Genomic DNA, 24,201 nt, shown 5'->3' on the forward strand with positions numbered 1-24,201 from the left:
CTCTCTCTACCCGCGACAATTCAGCCTTTAACCTTTAAACTCATGTACGTAAGTATATATAGAGATGTTTGACGCAACGCTCGTTGTCGCCGGTTCTGCTCGAGTAAAGATTTCGTTATCGCATCTCTTCGTTACATGAGGTCTGCGTGAAGTGTTTCGCCACAGGCTGTTTTTATAGTACTGAAGTATTTAGCTATGGAGAGCAGTGATAATAATAACAACGTGTAGCAACATAAGACGTCTAGCATTGACAAAACATGTAACAGCAAATAACCTTTTTTTGTTAGGTTATTTTTTCGCCTGCCGATTTTGTTCTACGTGTCAAAGTCCATATGCTTGGTTATCGGCCGATACTGTTCGTGCAACCATGAAAGGCACTTCAATGAGCAGCAAGATTAGTAACGTCATAAGTACTCTATAGTAGATACCCGCATGCTGATTACATCTCGTCACAAACAACTTAAGGACAAATAGAAAGATGGCGACGCCTCTTTTAGATCTAATCGAGTGTGAAGGACGGTAAGCTAGGTTCATTAGCGGCTTAGCGTTGAAAGCAGGACATTGGATTCACTAGCAACTATTGAAATTCGTGTTTTGTTGTGGCTAGTAACATGTACCAACAAGCATTGACCAAATTAAACGACAACCGTCGATCGGATCGAGTGCACTCCTTCCATTTTAGTCCTCGTGCCACAAAAATTACACGTAGACATAGATACTTACACCGCTGAATATTCTTCGAAATTTCTTGTTCGTCACAACTGCTATGAACGCTTATTTGGCCGTCGTCGGTCACACGAAACCGTCATCATTCTCAGTGTGACAAAATGAAGTGGATGCATTAACTGAGTACCAGCTTTTACCGTATTATAAAGCGTACGGTATTCATACACGGTTGGATGGTTGGTTTGGCATTCTCATCGTATGAAATTGCGTCTTTTAGTTCGCTGTGCCTGCAAGCCAGTGGCATAATGAGCTAGCCGATAGGCCATCTTATAGGGTTTGTATGGGATTACAATCAATTCGGGTAAACAGAGGTTCGTTAATTGGAAGAGAAACGAACGGGATTCGGGTGCGGGGAATGTTATCTAGCTGCCATTTGGATGGATTTATTGTTTGACTGGGTAAAGTAATCACTCAGAAAGGGTGTGACTTCTTCTTTCGTGCCCACCGCGGCCGGAACTGAACCCGCCTCGACTGCTCGATCCCCGCGTCGATGATAACATCCCCGTTGCGACAGTGTTCTCTGCCGGCGAAAGGTGACTATTTTATAAAGCTAGGCTGTTTGTATTATCGTTACTGTTGTCCTGCTGCTATTGTTGCTGTTATTGCTAGTCATTTTCCACGTCGTTGCTCTTGGCGAAGTGACGATGTCTCATCGCGCTTGTGTTTCCGTAGCACTAGTGCTGGGATTGCTATTATACTGGTATTATAATTATTAAAATTATTAGTACTATTATTATTATCCTTAGTGTATTTCATTCGTTGATGATGTTGCTCAGTGTTGCTTGGCTGGAAACGATGCTGATAGTCTGGACATCCGCGTGTCCATGGCTAGAATCTTCGCTGAATTATGGTTCGAGTCGCTGTGTGTAACGCTTCCATTGTACACCATGGATATCGTCTTCTCTTCGTTTGCGTTAGTTAGTTAGTTAGTGCTCTCTGTTCGCGTCGTTTCTTTTAATTGAACACTATATTTGTTTGTTCTATAATGGTGATCAATCAATTAATATCTCCGTTTTTCTGCTATTCAACTAGTGGCTGTCGTCGTTCATGATCATAGGTTAAACAAATTGTTATTAGTGCTGTTATTTAATGTGTACTGTTACAATGTCACAGCTGTCAGCCAAGTTTTATATGTTTTTCTTTTTTTTTTTTTTTGTTTTGTTTTGTGTAGAATGAGAGAGGATTTCTTCACCTTGGGAACGAAGTTCCGTTACTTCAATGACATGAGGAGATGTACCGTTAGTCTAAAGGGCTACAAAAGTCAATGAGTGTTACAAAATTCTAAATAATAATGAACATGAAACCAGATGTTCATTGACAGTTTGCGACAACGACTAGACCTGGACATAAAGCGCTACTTTACTTCACGATTTAGGGTTTGTAGATGAAGATTTAAATGAATGTACTCTAGTGAATTTGTCGGCTATTATCAGCAGCTTAAACGAATAAAGCTTCTCAAAGAAAAAAAACAGCACGCGGACCGCATTTTTCTAGCAGTCGTTTCAATCATAAGGCGTTTGGTTATATCGGGTTTTGGTTAAAACGAAAAAATAGTAGCTTGCTTCCGCACGTTGAAAACACGAAAGATCTTAATTAGGTGATCGTTCAGCTCACTACCTATTTCTAAGGAATAGATCGTTCCTGATTGATAGCGGAGCCAGTCCCGCTAGTCGATTGATGGAAACAGTAGTTTCAGAAACAGATATTGGAACGGTTCTCAAAATGTCGACCAACGGGTAAGAAGGAAAATGCCCTTTGCAATCAGATAAATTTCGAGTACTTTTTTCTCCTTATTCCTAGGCATATTTTATGTTGCATGCAGGTGTACAAATTTTTACATATTTCTCGCCGTGCTGAATTTGCCGATCGATTAGATTTGAAAAAGTAGTCCCGTTTACGCTGTGTACTTCTTTCTTACTTATAGTAGAATATTCTGTGATTCGTCGTTTGAATCCCTCCAGTATGCAATGATACGCGGATGCAGATGCCCTGGAACCAATGAATGCATAGTGAAGGCTGTTGAAGCTTGTGTAATAAGGTCGTGTGCCGGAAAAACAAACACCCGTTCTTATTATCGCAAGCACTGAAAAAGGTAATTAGCCATTTGAAAAATTCTGATCATGGTGTTAATAGTTTTTTCTTTGTTGTTCATAAAAAGATGAATTTTAACAACATAAATTTCTGAGGTAGGCCTAATTAGCGGGGGCGGGTGGCTTAAGGCATAATTTTATCATTATTTTTCTCTGATTTGTTTTGTCAAGCCCGTCGCCACTGACTGATCGATGTGTATAATTCCGATTTGCTTTTTCTTAGAGGTTTACTGTTGCTTGCGCATAAGATTGTGGCGGCACTCGTAAACGACTCCTGTCGCATGTATCTACTTTTTTTATTCTTCGCTCACTACAAAAGCACTTGTATAGTTACTGCTTTCACTTCTGCCATGGACTGCTTGTCGTCCGTCTCTGCCCGATGATTATCGAATTCTGGCGTTTGCTACTGCCGAAATTGAAACGCATGCTACAGATTAACGGCGCGGCTCGCCACCGGCTGAGGGAACGGGTGTATTCATCGGCCTGTTTCATAAGTATTTCTGATTTTTACTCTGAAATCTACTTTTTCGCTTCTTTCTTCCCTTTTCTCTCGTTCGAAAAGGAAACATCCCCTTCCACGACTCGCTATTACGTTCGCCTGAACGGAGCTCGTTTGACGGACGCTCAGCCGTGCAGCGTCTCCTTGTTGATTCATAGTCTAGCGCTAATTCATTCACCTATTGTTACTGTCAAATGAACGTCGAGCGGTTTCTTTGTATCATTGGCGCTTCATCGACTATAGCGGCGCCTAAGGCGACGACCAAATGAGCCGTCAAATATGAGCAATTACCGTCCGTTTATTGGAACGGGCTGGGCTAAGGCTGGTAGTATTAAAGTGTTCTCTCATTCGCTCGGCGAAAGGATCCCCGAGTCTTCTTCGATCGTTACAAGTAAAGCTGAAGACTTGACAATTGGAGAAATCAGTCAATTTGTCAATTTAGTCTACGACTTTTCAGCATTGCGATGGCACAAATGGATACGGTAACCACTTAGTATCAATACTAATAGGACAACATGTAAAACTATAGCTATGGTAGCTGCTAATGACGGCTCACCCATTGCGTCGCCTCAGCATAGAGGCATTATTATTGTTGTTGCTCTGGATGGTGATGGCTAGTAATTCAAATTGATGATGAGTTGATGGTAATGGATGTTAATGATGATAGATTGATGTTCAGGCGATGAGATGCGGCGCCGAGAAGAGGCAGGCAATTGTTGAGATGATCGTAAAGGCTGTGAAGAAGATCAGACACACTCGGTCGATCACCATAGCCGCGAAGCGCCATTCTGATACCTGTTGTGTTCATTAGAGAGAAGCAAGAAAAAAAAAAACCGAAATATGGCAGGAAAATATAAATTAGCTTTGAAATAGATGCCAACTATGAGATGATCACCACTAGTAGTGATAATTCTATGCTTTCATAGTATATCCAAATACACTGCTAATATCTAGGAACTGGGTTGCATTTACTAAATGTGAACTAATAGTATAAACAGTTTGCATTATTGCTGGCGTCAGCCTTCTCGTTCACGGCAGTATCATGACTTTGGCCTCTATCGAAACCATCAAATGACCGCCTACGTTGAACCTAGACGTCGAGAGAGACCACTGAATCTTCTTGCCGGTGTATAAGCTGACCACAGGCCACTCACTCATGTGAAATCGAAGAACTGTACTTCTCACACTGCTAAGATCTTTTTTTAGATGATTCTATTATTTCGCTGTCAATGAAGTTCTTGCCAGATCGAATTCGCTGGTTCGATAGACTGGATATTATTTCTTTATTGCTCGCTCGGTTTTCGTCCATTAATAAACCGTAATTGATGATCCATCGCTTAACCACGAACTTCTATGGCGAAGAACGAGAGAATGCTAAAGAGGCACTGAAGCAAAAAAGGATAAACTCGGGGGTGGCGGGCAGAAATAAAGTATAACGAATTAGGAGCGATCACCGTCGTAAACTGTCGGCAGGTTTTTTTTTTAGTGTTTTCTGTATTCTGCCGCTAGCCACAACTGCTCTATACCCCACAGGGCCGAACGCACCCTTACTAGTAAGGTCATCCCAGAGTGACTACACGTTAAGCCAGCTTGTCGTTCCCCTTATCATCCTGTCATAAAACTATGCCGGGCCCGGAATGACTATACCCACTTACTTTCCCGAGACCAAATATGTACAGCATGCAGCATATTTTTGTTGTTCTTTTCATCAATGCGGGCTTGTCGATTCGTGCGGCCCTAGACATCCACTCCTGTTTCTGGCTACTATGTCTAAGCGGCAACCGATTTGCTTGCCTCTCATAGGCAACAAAACAGATGGATTTCGTTGCTCCCTGCGGCGGCGGCGGTGGTGGCGGGCGTTAAGGGGGCAGCGAACAAATCTATTGGCGAACCCTTTTGCTGTTTGCAAGCCAGTCCCACATCAGTCGGCTATATCATTAACGTCTATCAGGAGACACTTAGACGGCGAAACAGTACTCAAATGCACCTTCGTCCGCTCCTTGGATCTATTCCACTGTAGGTAATACGTATGCAAGTGTGTTCGGGAGTATTTATGACATAATCTAGTCATGCGTGACTCCCTCTACGATACGCTCCGGGTGAGAACAAAGCAGAGATGATCCAAACAAAGCTGACTGGTCAGTCTTCATTTGGTTGAACTGAAGACTTGCTAGCTAGACACTGAACAAGCTAGACAGTTCCCCGACGATTCGTCTTGGGAGCAAAAATCTTTCTTTGGCTCTTTTTACCACCTACCACTTCGTGCTCTTCCTCCTCCTTTCTCATCCTGTTGGTGATGTACTTAAGTTCGCGAACAATGTCCGCGAGATCTCTTTGCGTCTGCAAGCACGGCGGGACCGAAGAGATGGTGGCAGCCGTCGATTCGGTCGTGATGTCGTGGTAAGACTGGTGATGGTGGAGGGGCGGCACACACGGAGGTTGAGACCTACGCGAAGTCGAATGAGGAAGAAATTTAACAGAGACCTGGCTAGAGCACTACTGACAGCTACAGCTTAGTATAGTTAGGCAAAAAAGTGTCGTTGTTTAATCTAAGACTAACAAAACATTGTATTACGTAGTACTGGACACAGAGCAGAAGGTATTAACGTGAGAGTATGTTCATTTCTGCCAATATTGTGTTACTTCAAAACTTTAAAAATTCGTAGAAGCTTACTTAACGAAAGGACAAAAAAACTCTTAGACAAAAAAACAAAACTATTTGGTTGTTTTTATAGTAGCGTAGTTATTCTATCATAAGATCCAGTACTCTTTGCAAAGTCTTATTTTTTTCTTATTAGCCTAGGATATTGGCCTGGAATGACAGCGCCACGCTATGTGGTAATAGCATAGTAACTGAAGTAAAGATATAGGTTCACTGGATAAGGTACCCACGATTTCATCGATTCACTCACCGTTTTGGCGGCCCACAAGGTGTTCTCTAGTTTTCTTACCTCGGTGGCGGCGGCGGTTGTAGGAAACACGCGGAGTTGGCAGGTCTGAAGTCGTCGTCAATGTCTAGCACATTCGCTAAGAGGCTGCGACTCGAACGTTCTTTGAGCTCGAGCTCCTTGAGTATCTTGGAGGCGTGATTACTCTTAACGGGAGCTACGTTGTCTCGCCCGCTTCCTTGCCGTCGGCGGGGATTTAGGCTCACGCCCTGAGGAACATCCATCCGTAGGAGCCAGGGCAGCCACACCAGGAACAGCGACTTGACCTACGAATCAAATAGAGGAGATTAAGAGTAGATTTAATAACAAATACAAGTTCGATATACTTGATTAGTAACGTATTATGAATAAACAGCAGTGCTAGAAGCGTCTGCAATCATCTTCATACTGAACTGTGAAGAACAAGTAGCCAATTGTTGTGCCATTGACGAGTAGATGTTGTTGAAAATGAATATTGATATAGTCAGTATGGTGAAGAGTCGGTCACAGACATCGAGTAGTAACGTAGGCGGTTTAGCGGTATAAGAGTAAAGGCCCACACGCTTTCTAAGATAGAGAATGATCGAATTTGTACGTATCATCTGTGTGTGGTACGGCCGAAATTGTATTCTGACGTCGCTTCTATCGGGACAGAGTAATGTAATGCGGCACATAATGTTTAATTAAAAGTAATTTTAGCCATGAACCTCCAATGAGCATAAACTTTTCCCTTCTTGATAAAAATTTCCATATCGGTGCGTGTTTGTATTGCAGGAAAAATTGTTATTTAGCATTGTTCTCAAGAACGAACTGCGTTGTATAGTATAGGTAATTTCCTTATTGTAGTTTAATCTAGTTTATTCGTTCAATAGGTAATATTCAAAACGGTATTACTCTGATTTTATCAAAATATACTAAATACAAAGTATCTTAGTCTTTTATTTGTTGTTGTGTATTTGGTAAGCAAATCAAAAAAAAAAACATAACAACTTATAGTCACATTTGTTGCGTGATATTTCAGTCACGTACAAATACACACATCTATATGTGTATATATATCTGTGTGTATAGGCAGTATTGACTTTTCTAAATCCAGATTCAAAGCAGAAATTATATATATTTGGCAATGATATTATGTCACATGGTTAGTTTTTTAATGATATCCTGGCGGCTCACTGTCGGCCTTGTTCATGACTTCATCAAATATTTCTATAACTGGTCGACCGTTACGAAGAGCATTATTATTTATAATGAAATTTCCGCGTATGTGCATACATTTGCAATTGATATCTGCACGTACCGGCCGGGGCATCTCCGTGGTTTCCTTATTTCGATGGTGGTAATTAAGCACGACGACAGTCATCACGACCGAGAATGCCACCATCACCATAATGCACGCAAAGTACGTTCCTGTGCAGGTGAGAACGATGATTGTGACAAAATGCCGTTAAATTATATTAGCCGTTTGATAAGGGGAAGTACGAGTGGAATAGGGATGAGTTTCATGTGATGGTAACGAGCGGGAATGGATGATACGAAAAATTCTTGTTTTTAGCTGCTGAATTTCCAATTGATTCTTATACGAACAAGTGTATTTTATTTGGGAAGAAAAATAATTATATATATATGTATATATATATACATATATGTATATATATATATATATATCTATCTAACAAATACGTAGTACAAATGGCTATTGCAGTTCTCATTATATAAATGAGTTACTGTATGGGAATCTTATTTAACACATCTGAACTGCTCCAAATCAAGTTACACAGGTTAATATATATATATTCTAATGGGGTTATTTAGAACAAGGTAGTTGATGTATTTCGAAGGAGGTCTTTTATATAACAACACAGAACGATGCGCTTCCACCACCGTTGCTGATGGTACCAATCATTAGTGAAAAAAAAATTCAATCCAATGTAATAAATAGGTAATTTTATATACTATTATCTTAAGCGTTTGCGGACTGAGTGAGCTATGCAGGTCCTGCAAGGACAGGCCATATTTCGTTGTTGTATATAGACGTAATTGTGTAATAGAACTTAGGGTTTCATGTAGTCACTGATATATTTATTCATTCAATATTATCTTGTTCGATAAATAAATAGTTATAAATTTTATTTCCGAGAGAAGAAAAGCTTTCAATCCAACCTATTTTGTTTTTTTCTTGAAATAAAAACAACCAATGCCGCCATGCATTGTCTTTGCTCGCCCGTTTATTGCCGTAAGTAGATGATCGTTGCGAATATTATAGCTATGCCTATGTATCAATCCATATAAACGATTCTTCTGCGCTTAGAAAGCCAACGGCGCATCCCTGCTCTGAGCCAAATTGGCTCTATCTCTTGCTCGTAATCAGTTGATCATCGACAGCTTAACGAAGACGATACGGTAGTAACAGCGTTTTACGAACAACGAAACAGTAACCAATTGAACGTGCCAACTATTCAAGTGCTGGCCACGAACGAGGCTTTGACCTGCGTTGTATTTCAAAATGTGGGACAGCGCATCTGGCCGAGCCTCTTTAATAGGGTCCAGGTGGCCTATATGACAACGACGCTAGCCGTTTCAACTTTGGTTCAGATCGGTCAAAGAAAATTCTAACCCGCATTCAAGTTGCTTCGAACAACGGCAACGCGGAACACAACCCACTGAAACGGAACGACGAATTTCAAAATGTACATACTTATGTACACCAACCACTTGGGCCATTGCCAGCCATCAACTTGTGGTAATAACTGGTAATTACTCATCGTTGTTAAACCAAACGGACACGTTTTCAGTGTTGCCAATGAAAACCCGGGAGATCTTTTAGCATTTCCAAGCTCGATATCTGGATATATATATATATATATATATATATCCATGAAATTTTAAAAAATAAAAGACGAACCTACGCTATGTACCACCTGCTTAGCTAGAACTGTGATCAGCTGAACTGTTATAACTGTGGTATATAAATACCAATACACAAAAATGCATGGGCATGGCATCATCTACTGTTCAGACAGAAGCAGTCATACTAATAATCACCATAATACTTATCAAGCTCTCTATGGTATAAGTAGTTAGGTACTTCATTGAGAGCGATTAGGCAAATCCTAAGCACTATTTTCCAATATGCTTCTGTTGCCCTTGCTAGCAGCGGCTGACGCTGTCGGTCTCCAACTCACTTCAATTCATCTTGCGTGAAACTCTTTGGCCACTTTGCTTTGTATTGCTTGGGCAAATTGTTGCCTTCTTTAGCCTCTTCATTTGCTAGCTATCGCCTCACAAATGATTAGAGGTTGCCGGTGAGGCATCACTTGCTTTCATCAGCTTATGCCTCTGCCCAGGACGGTCCGCTATCTGGTTGTCCATTCACAGACAAAAGAAGGACCCGGTGGTTTCAGGAGCCACTCAGAACCTCTTGTCAATTTCCCGCTTGCTCCGGTATAAAGCTCTTCGCTTTACTGATCTACAGCAAGTGGTAAGGCTAATCAAAATACCGGATCTGGAGAATCGTCTTCAGAGAGGAGGTGCGGGGAATAAACCTATGAAATTATAGAATTAAGTCGCCAGGCAAGTCGCCTAACGCAAGAGACAAAGAGGAGGATTTATATATATGCATATTATCATAAAACTTATCATACGAATTAGTTATTATATGGACGAGGCAAATTTCTAGTATGATTTTCTAGTAGCGGACTGTGGCGAAAAGCAGATACAGACACGCTGAAAAACTACAGTGTGTCTTTCAGTACCTTATAAAAAGGACCGTATAATTATATCAGAGAGAAAAATATGAATCATAATAAACTAAAGAATTGTTGCAAATCAGAGGAGTATATCTAGCAAAACAACGGTTTGCGTTTACTAATCGACTCTGCGTTTCATTGATAAGTATTCTATACATACGAAAATACCAAAGCTTATCAACGGAAATAGTAAATGGGGTTGATATAAAAGTGAGTATTGGTTTTTCCATCTATACGTATCCAATACGCCCCAGGCGACTGGTTTTGGACAATTTTTCATGACATGGAGGAGAGATGTTTGCTGACAGAATATACAAAGTGGGAGCAAAAGCCCCATGACAATGTTAGAATACTCATTTTTGTCTCTATAATTCATTTAATAAGCTTATTTTTCAAGCTGTCAAAATGTGGTCTCAAAGGGGCATCTTCACACGGGTAGTGAAAGCTAGCTGGCGCAATTGCTTCTAACTGCCGGTAATCAAATACACTTTATTGCTATTCAGCCTCATCCACGTCATTGGAGCAGTTCTGCTTGGTAAACATGTATTGATGGATGATCATAATGGCCGGCTCCTAAAGGCACAAAGGCGCTTAAAGGTGTGGAGCGTTGTGTTGAAATCTAGAAGACCAAGAACCAGGTGATTTAATGGGAAAGGAAATCTGGTCATATTGAAACAGGCTTTTTATTGTGAACGTTTAATGTCGGCCTGTTTAATATTATGGCGATTATCACAGACGCAGTGTAGGATACTATAACTGGACTACCAGCTATGACTAATGAAAATAAACAGCTTTGAAGGGGTGATAAAGACAGTTTCACAATAGCAACACCTTTTTATCGAATTGGCTTGAGATGAAACAGTGTCCGGCTTTCAAAGCTTGCCAAAACAATTTCGATTCTGTAAGAAAATGCGACAGTAGTTGAATGGAGTAAGCGGACAATTTATTCACACCGGGCCTTTTCTTGACCCTATCAAGGATACGGTAAAAGGCACCACCGCAATGATACGATTTTGTGCTACGCTTTGATAGGTTAAGCCACGCCAACGGCGTCTGGTATGCACCGTACTATGAGCCGTATGAGCTTTACTCTCAACGAATGATTGTGTTATTAGATGCGGTACTGGGAAGGAATGCCGACAAAATTAAATCTGAAGGAAAGTCCGCTTTTAAAGCATATTCCTTGCAAAATGGAACTTGCATGAAAACAAATGGAACGGGACATGTTTTGGCTACGGAGCAATGCAGAACTGTCTGACGGGTGTACTGAGTACGACCTCTAGGTTCGAAGTTCGAACTTCTCTACGTTCTGAACGCCCATCTTAGTTATATATCAAGCTTTGTCTACTGAACTGGATTTATGTACGATATATTGTACGCGCATCTAAATGCTCAGTCTTTAGTTTTAATTATACCGTCTTCAGAAGAAAAAGCCTTTTGAATCTGTGTACAAAACAAAGTCGCGAAGTCTTCACGAAGGCATAATGCATCAACACACGTATAGGGAGCCCCACAAGGTTAGACTCTAATGTAGTAAAGTTATATTAATTATTCTCATACTGTATCCGTATGAAACAGATTGCGTAAAGGTCTAATAGCTTTTCTGGTCGATTTCAATAATGTTGTTTTAAATCAGACGCCTCTGTGGAAAACCCAATGAATGAGGACGCATTTAAATCAGTGGTCTTGGTTGCAGTCTTGATGTCTTCATGCCTTTTCTTATATCACTCAGCGCCTTATTCTAACCTTCTATTGGGTCTTGCCTTATCGATCGCCTGCGAAGTTAAGCCAGATAACACGTCTAAAGTACAGAATGGCCGTTTAAACGTACACACTATTCAAAGCTATTGCCTTGTACTTAGGGCGCACCAGCCGACCCGCTCGCTATTGTGTCATTATACATCCTTCAGATTCATCTTAGAGGGGTTATCCAAGTATATTATACACCCAGGTAACAGGTAACTCAATAATTACTAAGCTCAGTACTCTGTAAGTGCATCTTTGATATATCTTCGAAATGATTATAGCAAATAAAGGATGCGATGTATCGTTTGATACAGATATAATCAAAGCCTAACTGTCATCAGGACCTACTAATTATCCATGAAACATTTTCTACTGTGAAAACAATCTATTCAGTTTTGCAACAATAGAAAACCATAAATTGCTCCGTTATGTGACATACGACATAATTTACCTGCATGGTTGATCTGAATGCTGGTAAGAGGCAGAAACAATCATGAAAACAAAGCGGAACAGCGTCAAGAAGCCTATTTATCCAACCTGATCTAATTCATTTGAAGGAAGACGCGCCAAAAAAAGCAATGATTATTCCCTAGTACCCGCTGGCTAAGACGGGTTTTTCATTGTCTTTTGTTATTGTTAGTTCTTTTGGAGTCACTCTATTTCTTCTTGTTTTGCTGTTATTGCCTCCTTGTTTTATTATAGCCTTGCATAATTTCCCTTATTTCTGCTCTACCTACGCTACGACACAGGTACTTTTCCTTTGATCGATTGGGCGGTAATAGTTTTTTGAGTGCGCCCCATCGTAGCATTCTTCCTTTCTACGCTGGAATAAAAAATTGCAGATCGTTGTCTCCGATCATTGTCGCATTAATTTCTCGCTTGTCTTGCCTCAGCCGTTGCTTCATACAACATTTCGTACGTCCTGTGATAGCTAGTTCGCTCCCCGGTTCTCTGTTCCACAGGGTCTGCACGCATTTTCTTTGATTCTTTTTGGATGTCGCAACCGCAACGTGTCCCATGGAGCCAGCACCTGACCAACCCAGTGGAGGTAGGCTTTGCGCTGCTGCATGGCTTTCGTATGCCTGCTCTTCCGGGGATTGGATGGCGGGTAAAAGCAGCTCTCGGAAAGCGCAAATGTGCCGGTCCTTTCGGGTGCTGTCGAGGCAACCGCAGCGTCAAGGTTTTCAGCACTGTTGCACTGCTTGATGCCATCGTCACCGTTGATCGAACAACCACTAACATGTCCCAGTTTTCTGCTGCTAGCAGTTAGCTGTATTTGTATCTGCAGACCAAGCAACCAAAACACGCTATCCACGAAGGTGAAGGGGCAATGGGTGAGGTGGGGTGGGGGCTCACAAAGTAGACGGCCCAATGATGCAAATAATTCATCTGGCCTTGCTCCTGCAACTGCCAGGTACAATGGCGCGGAGAATGGCGAGACAGAAGCGCATAGCCGGATGCGCTCAGGGGCTAAAGATTGCTAAGAGTAGCATTCATCGTGGTGGCGGTCGCTTCAGAAGTCATAAAGCTGTATAGTCGTCATACTGATGGTGACCAGTATTAGTAGTAAAAGTAGCAACTGATGTGGTGGGCGCCAGCAAGTAGGGTCTTAGGCCGAAAAAGCTGTTGTTGGTTATACGTCAACGCATCCGCCTTCCAGGTTGGTTGGCATTCAAGGAGTAAGGCTATGGCCGATCCAAACTACCTGGTACAATTGAGTGGAACTTTAGCGTGCCAATCATGTACAATGTTTATAGCTAGCTGGTAGGGTCAAAATCCAGCTAGCTGTTGACGTATGCCATAACTAACCTATTTCCTTGTTAAGACATAGGCTTTGAATGGCGTATACTTCTGGGCCTGAACTGGTTTGGTTAATTCTTCTTTGCTATTTCTCAAGAGCAGAAATTTTCCCAATTTTTTTATTACTAAACTTTCGTTTCAACTACGGCCAAATCGCTACGTTTTTGTGGAGACGACTATTTCCTATTGCCTGGTCAGTATTTTTCAATTTTGTATTTATTCACGATCTAGCTTAAAATGGCGAGGTTTTCTGACGAGAACCAATGTGAGACCGTTTGTGTTTGAGAAATCTTAGGGCAGAGCAAAATGAGCGCGAAGGTATTACTGTATATTTGTTAAAAAATTGTTAATTGCCTGAATTGAGAGTCAGTCTATTAATTCGAAGCTACTTATTAGCCCGTTGTATTCTATAAAGTTCTCGATCTAGGCTAGAACTTCAGAACCCGGAAGTGTTAATTTTTATCCTGAAATACGAGGTGGTTCACTAGTTCTTGTCGAAACGTGAGGGCACATAAAACTCGATACGTTTACCCAACCTATAATTGAACCGTAGCCCTTGTACAGATACGATTCTGTATATACCCACGTCATCAATCAGCTAAGCCCATAAGATTAAATATCCTAGAAACTGGAAAAACGAACTACACTTACCTTTATGCTCGTGCTCATTATGGAAGAAGCAAATAGCAGAGGCCCGCAGGATATGTTATGAGCTAATGTAAAGTCAGTTGATTCGCTCTGTTGTTAAAATAGCGTTCATTTGTTGTATAGGCAACAAAAATACTACGTAATATAATTACGACACAGCAATGATAGGTGGAAGCGCACAGATGTTCTTATGTAACTATTGCGATGTTATTTGTAATTAACTATATATTACATACATGTAATTATAGGGTACGTGATAGGTGACGTAGCCTACACAAAAGGCAGTAATTGTACCTTGTTCTCCGTTTAATATTGGATCGGCAGTATTCCTTCTCTTCATTGTTGTGGCCGTTAATACCGTTCTTATATACAGTATATATAGATTCACTATTTACTATTTAGCTTGTTTTTACGATTAGATTGGTCAAAAAGTAATGTCCGTTGGTCACTTTTATATATAGCATTCGAAAGCACTCTTCCTCTCCTCCATAACTCCGCTGTAAATTCATCATGTGCTAAACGAATCCCGAATTCAGAAGATGTCTGAAAGTACCTGACTATTGTCAGGAGTTTTAACTCTCTCTTAAGTTCCATTAAAAATTAGAACTTCATCAAGGAAGAGCTATTGTTTGCGCTTAACGGGACTAAAGGGGGCTTTTATACTAGGTGATCCTTAAGACAAACAAGGCGTTCGACAAAAGTCTGTATATGGCGTAATTGCCGAGTTTACCGGGGGAATAGGCCGAAACAGGGCACAGTTTTTCGCCATTGTGTTTGACACACGTGATAAAGGATTGAAAACGGCAGCAAGATCTTGAACAGGAGGACCCGCCATATCCTTCAAGTCTAGCTTTAGCGCAGATGGCTCCGAGCGCGAATAGAGTGTCTATACGCGGATTCGAATCTAGATCAGCACTTGTCCCTAAGATCAACAGATAAACGTGTTACATACATAGGTAGCACGGGAAATTAGATCCATTCATCAGGCAAGACAGAGTAAGTAACTTCATTGAAGAATCTCAGAGCGACAGTAGATGCGTGTGATTAGTTAATTACTTGAATGAAATGCTGTTTTTGTTCGATGAAAAACGGATGTTACTTTCTGAGAAACCTAATACGTACGCCTTTAACAAAATGTGGCTACAAATAGACATATCCTGGCAATGCGAAAGGGCAACTGCGGGATCCAACACCATAAGGGGCCTATCATATCTAATTATTTTAAAAGCTAATATTAATAAAAAAGCAATTATGTACACATATTCAGCTATTCCTAACTATATCACGCTATGTATGATCCATTATGATTATGTCTACTGTTTTAGGGGCCAGGGCGATCGTGGCACATCAAGTTAGCATCTTTTAGATCCAGTTTTTATCAGTATTTATGTTTGTTATTATAGTTTCGGTTGGCAAAAGAAAACAGTTGAAGATATTTGTATTCAAGACCTTTTTTGCTTTATGGAAAAAGGGCATACACAGCACCGGTCGATATACGTTTCGCAATAAATAAGCTTCAGGACTCAACCTCGGTTCATCGCCATGACCATTAACCATAGGGTATTATCAACATACGTTTGAGTCATCCTCATTATTATGATCACTTAGGTCCAATTCACTTCGGCATAGTGCAGTCGTCATTTAGATCAAAGGGTAATAGTCAACACCATCAGATCAGTAACACATATGATGACTCAGAATAGTTTAAAGTGCGATAAAGAACAAAAAAATGCTACGGCGAGCACGTGTTAGACTGAAGAGGGACTACGTACAACTATAAGTCGACATTGTTGTTGTTGACCTCGTTGCTTTAGGATGCTATGGATTTATATCGTGTTTATTTACTGAAGTTTATTTACTCACACTACAGGTTAATATATAAATATCCATAACGAGATATTAAGTGGTGCGATATTACGGTGGCGGAAGCGCAGTAGTTAGCGATACGGTTATACGATAAATGGCATCGAGCTGCGCTCGAAAGTGATCGGGGAACAAAACACCAGCATGCCTCAACCTGTATTAGAGGTGACGCTTATATTTTCCGAATCAGGGAATACATACTGACTGATTTTAATGAAGGGGAGAAGTCATTCTTTCTACCTTCCTGGATATAAAGACTTGCCTATTAGAAATTCTTCTACTCTTCTTTAATCTCGTGAAAAAACGCATGCATAATTATGGTAGATCGTACTAATGGGCCAAAAACGTATCAAGAATTAAGTTTTGTATGAACTGTCCATGTTTCAATCGTCAGTAACCCTCTAAACCATCCATATTATCCGCAGTATACATACCCACCGTTTTTTACAGTCCTTCAATCAGTTTTCGATCTCAGTCGTGACGGTAGACGATACGTCTGCAGTCGATTTCTCTTGGCTTCTTTCGATTGTTTTGAGACTTTAAACAAGTTTTTTAAAACCCTTTAGGTACCCCTTAATAATAGTGGAATCACCCGGAATGATTTCATAACGTACAACTCGCCGATGGTCGACAGAATGAGCGAGATGATTGATTTTTTATCTGAATCTTGCTGCATTATTCGGCTTGGGTCCATCAAGGCAATATTGGAACGATTGCATTCTTACTTCCGTACCATAGCCGTAGACGCGCCTCGTTATGACACATCGGAAAAAATTAAGTTTATCTCTGAACGAGTTCAGGTTCCTCTGAGGCAGATGTTTACGGGTTCATAATTGCTCAAAACTCAAGCTCTTCAGCAGCCCCAGTAATGTTTACTGCAAACCTTTTCGTCTCCAAATAATTTTCAGAACGTTCCGACATGACGCATATGAGAAGTTTCACCATGTGACTGATTCGGCAATCCTTCAACAGGAGTTATTCTTCTTTTGCCACGTCTTCATCCGTAGGCCTCCTACAGCGAGGGCCTTTCAAGGCTCCAGGTTGCGAAATCGGTGATATTGTATGTACCCTCGGCATTGACCCATAGCGCTGTTCTCGATAGCCTTCAGTTTTCCCTAGAACTCCATTTTAGCTTCTAAGAAGCACAGTCGAAAGTCATTCACTTCAAAGCAGTTGCTCGGAAATTTGGCCTATAAATAATAGGCAGGGCGACTAGAGTAGCACCGCAAGCCCCATCAAGTGTTAACCTTCAGCTAACAGAAGCCGAACGTTTCCTCGATATTTTTTGACCCAGTATATATCTACATACAGCTGAATACGATAGCGCGCCTCATCCGGCGTACATAAACAACATTGACGTACGTTGGTCGAACCAGTGCAGGAGAAATTTCCCTGCACTCCTGAAAAGTAGCCATGCAATAGGTTTAAAACGTGCAAAACTGCGTCACAAAATCTTACAGAGAATAAAACAAGCCCAAGAAAAAACCTAGTCAAATCGAAATGCGGAATCAAACATTCGCGGACATTTCGAACGGCCGTGCAGCGGGATAAGCAACACACGATCTAAAAATTATTGATTAATATTTCAGTTGTTTTACGTCAATTCGAACTGTTCGTAGACCATTACAGTTCCGTATTTTATTATCTTCGAGTAGATATCTTCAGTTCAATGATCTATCTTCCAAGTTTGGATAGAAGCCAATGCAAAGGATACAACGACAGTGAGATTAAAAGACACGTGAAATATTCACCGATTACTGCTGTTAATCATTTGCTGCGATCTCATTGGTGTCGACCAGCCGCAGAAAGAACAAAATTTTGACGAAGACCTTCACGGAGCCCGAGCTAATCTTTTTCCATAGCGCCCGTCAATGTTCCCGCTTCGAGCCTCAACCACAGCTACTACGGTTGTTCCGTATTAAATCAAGGATAAGGCACGAGCAACCAATGGCGAGGATTAAAAGAAACGACACGAACTAGTAACGGTAGCAGCAGTTACTGTAAGAGGAAAACAGCGAACGAGAGAAACAAAGAACCGAAGAAACCAAACGAAAGTGATTTCTTCTATTGCCAGCGAAAGAAATGACGAAAAACGAAAAGCAGTTTTTAATAAGCCCGTTGTTTCCAGCTTCCCAGTTTAGCCCTACTGGGCCAGTTCGGTGTCCTGAACACACGGCGTGGACTTTACCGATCCTGCCTGCCTACCTCTGACCATTCGCCAGTCCACCGCTATTACTTGGGGGGATTTTGTGGCCTAGAGGATCTGCACCGGCCGACGTCTGCAGAACAGGTGTGAAGCTCAAAGCCCCGATTATTCACCGTTGGATCGGTAAGGATGGCTCGTTGAGTAAAACAGCTATCATGACGCGACACTGTGCAAACTTACGGTCGAAGTCTTTCCAGTTACTAACGAGGGAAGGGGGGGGGAGCCCCTTCGATCCAACAACGCCATAATCCTCGTCCGCTCCGCTTCTTGACCCTTGGACTGGAAACAGGCTTTCGTAGGCCCCTCGTTATCTAGTACGATGAAGTTCTAATGTGGCCCCACAAAATCTGCCTAAATCGACGAAAGGAAGGTGTGAGCGACTCGATAGGCATAAGTGTGGGTAGAGGAGGGAGCGCCAAAGAGACCAAGCAATCATCACAGGATAGACGCGCATTCCGATCGCGCTAATCCTCATACTGGGCGTATACGGATGAACGTAAATTTTACATTAGCAATGCATAAATTAAGGAAAACTAATTACTAGTGACCCATTGCTGAAGGCACGTGACGAACACCCTGTGAATCCCCTACCAAGCGTAACTATTTTCCGACTACTAACTTCCAAAGAGACAGCCAGGCAGATATGAAGCTACCCGAACAACAAGACTGAGATAGCTATGACTCGGTTCAGCTGCCAGCAAGCTTGTCTGGAGCCGTTAGATAGACAGGTCGGCGAATTAAGCGCCCTCACACAGCGTGGTGTCCGCCTTATCTAACTAAGTTGAATTGAAATGATAATGGCAAAAGCCAGCGATCAGACAGCTGATGCACGAAGATTCATTTACCGGCGTCTATACTTTGGCAGCAGATCGCTAGATCAACTCCACCTTATTGAGAGCACTAGCGTCAGTTGCGGCTCCAAACTCTTTCAACTATTTGATTCCCTCCATTCGGACCTCAAAGAAGCGCGGCCTGTATCGCTTCTGAGGAAGGCAGCTGTTAGAAGCATAGGGCGATTCCGATCCAAGATAAATTGCACGGATCGAGCAACAGTACAAAGAGCCCTTGCAAACGGGTCGGTGGTGATCAGAACTGAGGTGATGATCTAGAGTGGAGAAAAGGGAAGCCAGTGAGTTTAGCGTAGAGTTACCACCGTGTGGTGCTCCTTTAAGACCTCCTGCCGTTGTCGAAGTCGCCGTTCGTCTTGAAGAGCAAAATATGGCTAAAGAATTAACTAGACCATCGTGGTGGAAACAATATCGCATTACTGAAACAGGATTAATAAGGTTTTGTGGTCATCGGTGAAGTAGAATACGTCGACAAGTACAGTTAATGAGGACGTTTGTTGAATTTTAGTTCCAATCACAATGGCAATCATAGTGTAATCGATGATTTTCAACCATCCTTGGACATCCTTACGCTGGGAATGACTGGCCTGTACATTTCGGTGTCGAAACCACTCGTCAGAAAGCAAAGCCGATTTGGTGTAGATGTCCTAATTTTCAAAGGTTCATAACGCTAATGAGCATCTTCTTATCTCCCGTTATGCCTATTTGAGATTTGCTGCCAACGTTTTGGCTGAATGGAGGCAATTTGTGCAAACGACAGAACCAGCGAGGGCGGGTCAGATTTATTACATGGACAACACAACAACGGTGTAATGAAATAGATAAGCTGTATAAGGTTCCCTAGTACGACACTATAACCGTAAGTGGGTCCGGCTGTGTCTAAATGAAGATGACAATGTATCAGAAGGCCTGCTTCACAAGTTATTTTTCTCAGCATTCATCGAAGCATCCTATGAATGGCCTATACTTCCATAAAAACATAGAAAAATAGCTCACACAATTTACTTTCTTATCGTTTCTATTTATAGAATTTTTCTTCCTATTCTCCCTTCCCCATAAACCAAAAAGTCACTCACCCAAGAGGCAGACCTCGTATCCCCAGTGCGAACGGATTTGTGTACGCCAAACTAGAGAGCCCGGTTAGCAAGTATTGGCGTTTCTTAGATTAGGGATGACTGCAGTTTCTGTACAAGATAAAAGTAATATACATAGCAGCTTAGATCACGCTCGTAATCCTTTTCTGAAGAATTGCAAGTGACCGTCAGGCTTAACTTAACTGAGCAGAAGGTAGTCGTCATAGTTACTCGAGTCATCAAACACACTGCATAGATAAGTGCTAAGCCGTATTCCAAAAATCGAATGCTGCGGAACATAGCCAACGCCATCATTATCGTACAGACATGTCTTTCGAAGTCCTAGCCTCGATTACCTAGCGTTTATATAAAAGTGATTCCGTACGCATTCTTATAATTACTCGTTAATTGTCCGATACAATTATGTTGCTAACGATAACCAAATGGCCAAGCACGTGTCGGTTAACAAACGTATGGAACCGTACGACTACTAGGGTTTAACCGAAGCGTCTAAACTTATGAGGCTGATTTGGTAGTTTACAACTTCCAAGAAAACTTATCTGTCCTACTGAGTCAAGCTTGAGTAAGACTAATTCCCGTCATGCGAACACTGTTATAACTCTATTTCCGGATGTTTAAGCTGCCAAGAAGCGAAGACGCGATGGGAACTCGACCATGCGAAATAGCGGAAAGCAACACATAAGCAAAGTACAAATAACTCTCGATCAAAACAGGCCACTTTCGTTGGTCAACGCACCCTTTATACGATGGAGAAATAGTTTTCCAAGCGTTCCTGTTTAGATACAATCTATCGGTCCAAAGAAAAGTGGAAAGACATTTCTAAATATATTTTCACGTAAACATATTTGGATTAAAGTTGAAGATAGTGAAACTAGATTATTTCGAATAAAGGAATTAGAGCATTGTTGGTAAGGTCTAAACGCAACCCAAACTGTCATAGTAATACACCAGCGAGCGACAAATAATTTGCAAATTTGGCATCGATAGAAGAGAACAACTGGCGTGGTTTCCAGAGAACTTTAACGAGCTACCGTCCAAATGTAAACTTTCTAACAAAAGAGAAGTAGAGGCAAATTAATTATAAGACAAAATCCTTGGACCACATGAATATAAAAAAAAAATTAAAAACTCAAAAAACTTGCCTCGCCGAAGCACCTTATACTGCAAGCCGTTCAGATATTACCGGGCTTCAGATCGTAAAACTACTTCCTTTGTCTGCCGTACAGGAAGGTTTTTTAATAGCCCCGTTTACTCCATGTTGGCAATGACCCCATCTAACATTTCCGGGTTGCAATACCTTTATTTGACTCGAGAAAGATACGACAGCCTCTTGGGACGCTAAGGAGAGACCTACCCATGGACACGAGACATAAATTTACTAATCGACTTTCGTACAAATGCAAAGCCTATACTTGCAGAAAATCTAAGTCTGCAAAGGAAAATCCGGTTTCCTAACGCTAGTGCTAAAAGGCAGCAGAATACCACGCGTTCCTCGTGGCATTTCCCACTGAGGAATCAGAAAATGAATAAGCAGCTTGTCTTTATAGATACATAATGTCTGTATACTCGTGGGACATTAAGGGGATTGGGTAGAGGATGAGATCTAAACAGGAAGAACAGCTACAGGCGTTGTATGCTGTAGAACGGACGACAAACCATATCCACAGTGAATCAAAGGTCAGACAAACACATATCGTGACAGCGCTAAACTTGAAAGAAGCTGGAAAAAGCCGCCCTGAGATAATGGGGTTGACACAAGGCCATGACCCATCCGGCAAACAAGGCACTGGACTTTATTGAGCTTTAGATTAAAATGATGCCCGAACGGGAAGCGCTGAAAAAGGTCCGCTGTAAAATATCTGGCTCCAGTACTTCACCGGCATGTAAGGCCAGCTTTCGGACAACAGCTAAGAGGAGCACTAGACGAACACTGATGCCGCGGCTAGTAATCGAAATCAGATGCTTGTGACGCATGCGCGGGTGGCCAAAGACAGAACTCACCCGAGAGAAAATCAAACTAAACAGATAAAATTCATTATGTATATTATACACATCTGTATTCCATGTTCATTCAGCGTTTCCACGTTCAGTGGCTGGCAGGCCTCTAACTGACATAGTCTCGGATCTACGTAGGATGGCAATAGCGTAGCCAGACGTCTTCCATGAACATGATCGGCACGTTCATCGAACACGTTCAGCCACGCATAACGATAAATAAACGATCGAGTTTATCGGCCTAGATGACGTTTGCGGTCCTTATCGGGTACCTCTGTAACGACATCTAGATCATTAGGTATAGTGGACTTTCGCAAGGCAGTACGTGAAGTCGATAACAGCAATGAAACATTTACCAATTAGAGGAACGGCGTCCGATGTTTCCGGCATTTTCTCACAAATAAGAAGTAAGAACACTACCAGTGACAGAAGGATGGTAATTCCTGCAGAAGAAAGATCACTTATATCGTTGTAAATACTGTTGCTGTTGTTATTTTTGCCGCTACTAATGATAATTGTGTCGTATCCGTCAATCAAAGAGCCGGTCAATCAAATGACATTATCACCTTCTTGACGAAAATTTGGCAGCGCGCACAAACACTATTACTAACAAGTCACGTTAGTACAATACGAGATCCGCGTAGAAACTAGTCGCCCTTTGACGAGCCAGCGTACGTATGAATCGACTGAACCTTGTTATCGAGCAATAAATAAATAAATACTTACCACTTGAGCCCGTGGCCCTCTGTTAAATATATATATATATATATATATATATATATATATATATATATATATATATACACATGAGTGCGTGTGCTGTTTATAGAACATTGACACTACGACATATAGATTCACATGGTAGTGCTGAAACAAAGTTAAACTTTAAGTATTATTAAATTTCTGTGTTTTTGCGAAGTGTCTAAACTTGGTGTAGTGTCATCAATTGAAGCATTCGTGCATGGTACGAAACACGCCTACTCCGCAGGCCATTGATGGTCCGAAACGTAGGTGGTATTAGTACAGGAACGCACGGTCCGCTTAATTCTGGATGACTCTGCCGTGTATCGAAGGGACAATTCAAACGTAAAAGGGAACAGCACAAGATAATTATAGGTGGATATAGAGTATCATAACACAGATGAAACGATAACGGGAACTTTATCGAAAATCTAACTTGCAATAATTAAACGATTGAAGCTTTTTACGCGTTACGTAAAATGTGCTAAGCTAATAGACACATCAAACATTTCAGCACTGTTGTCGCATGATCATACATTCAACACCTTCCGCGTTATCAAACTTATAGGCTCGGCACGACTGACTGATTATGCGTGTATATATGGTGCAATCTTATTTGAATGTGTTGCCTTTAATTCCAGCAGCTTCGAGGAAAAACGTTATCCAGGTCTTTGTTTAATTGAATGGATCTAAAAGGATGCTTTACTTGAGGTAGGGTGCCATCGCTCTCACACCCCTCATGAAAAGTGGAGAAGCGTTGTCAAATCTATTCAATCATTTTTCTAGCTGCCCATCGAAATGGATCAATCCGTTAGCTAACAAGCGGTGTCAATTTATGCAAGGTTCTCTTACAGATTGAAACAAAAGCTTAATACGGTAAGTAAGTCTATAGAGTTCAAGAATAAAGGACAAGTTGTTTCGTTGGTGAACATCTAAATTTCAACATTTCCTGATATCTTTTTGCTTTCACTCATTATAGTACTTTCCACTTTTCAGGCGATCAAAACAAAAGAAAGGCATGTCGGCTAAAGTGCTGGCGCTCAATGATACGATGTCCACGGGGCCGTTTGGGCACAAACCTATAATTGACACGGCGTCCGAGACAGGAGGCAACGCCTCCGCCAGTTGCAACATGAACACTGTCAGCGACAACAAGATGGTCACACCTGCAATTCAATGGCCGTTATTACACCGACAATTGTTGTCCACTAGCAGCAGACTGCCTATCTATTTTGTCGTATCCTTTTCCTTGTTAGTCTGCTGTCTAGT

General features: G+C 41.5%; 1 protein-coding gene and 1 long non-coding RNA gene across 19 annotated transcripts in view; one reads left to right on the plus strand and one right to left on the minus strand.

Annotated features, from left to right (window-relative positions):
- The window catches only part of LOC111265140 (uncharacterized), a 17,194-nt gene extending 11,472 nt beyond the window's left edge, over positions 1-5,722 (plus strand). For 13 of the 18 annotated variants that reach the window (XR_015312949.1, XR_015312948.1, XR_015312951.1 and 10 more), the window contains 4 exons: positions 288-1,259; positions 1,898-2,462; positions 2,688-2,818; positions 5,623-5,722. This is a non-coding gene — a long non-coding RNA (uncharacterized LOC111265140). Of the gene's footprint in view, positions 1-287; positions 1,260-1,897; positions 2,463-2,687; positions 2,819-5,622 lie in introns of those variants that run through there. The other 5 variants (XR_015312939.1, XR_015312940.1, XR_015312941.1 and 2 more) reach the window with 3 other exon arrangements.
- The window catches only part of LOC111265139 (neuronal acetylcholine receptor subunit alpha-7), a 98,035-nt gene continuing 76,304 nt past the window's right edge, over positions 2,471-24,201 (minus strand). The window contains exons 5-10 of the mRNA XM_086970361.1: positions 24,012-24,098; positions 7,543-7,652; positions 6,267-6,529; positions 5,572-5,761; positions 3,872-4,110; positions 2,471-2,715 (exon numbers count right to left, since the gene is read on the minus strand). Of these exons, the coding sequence (XP_086826487.1) occupies positions 3,991-4,110; positions 5,572-5,761; positions 6,267-6,529; positions 7,543-7,652; positions 24,012-24,098 (770 nt within the window). The 3' untranslated portion in view covers positions 2,471-2,715; positions 3,872-3,990. The remainder of the gene's footprint in view (positions 2,716-3,871; positions 4,111-5,571; positions 5,762-6,266; positions 6,530-7,542; positions 7,653-24,011; positions 24,099-24,201) is intronic.

The sequence above is a fragment of the Varroa jacobsoni genome, unplaced genomic scaffold (assembly GCF_002532875.2).
Source record: "Varroa jacobsoni isolate VJ856 unplaced genomic scaffold, vjacob_1.0 scaffold_936, whole genome shotgun sequence".
In the NCBI taxonomy this organism is placed as follows: Eukaryota; Metazoa; Arthropoda; class Arachnida; order Mesostigmata; family Varroidae; genus Varroa; species Varroa jacobsoni.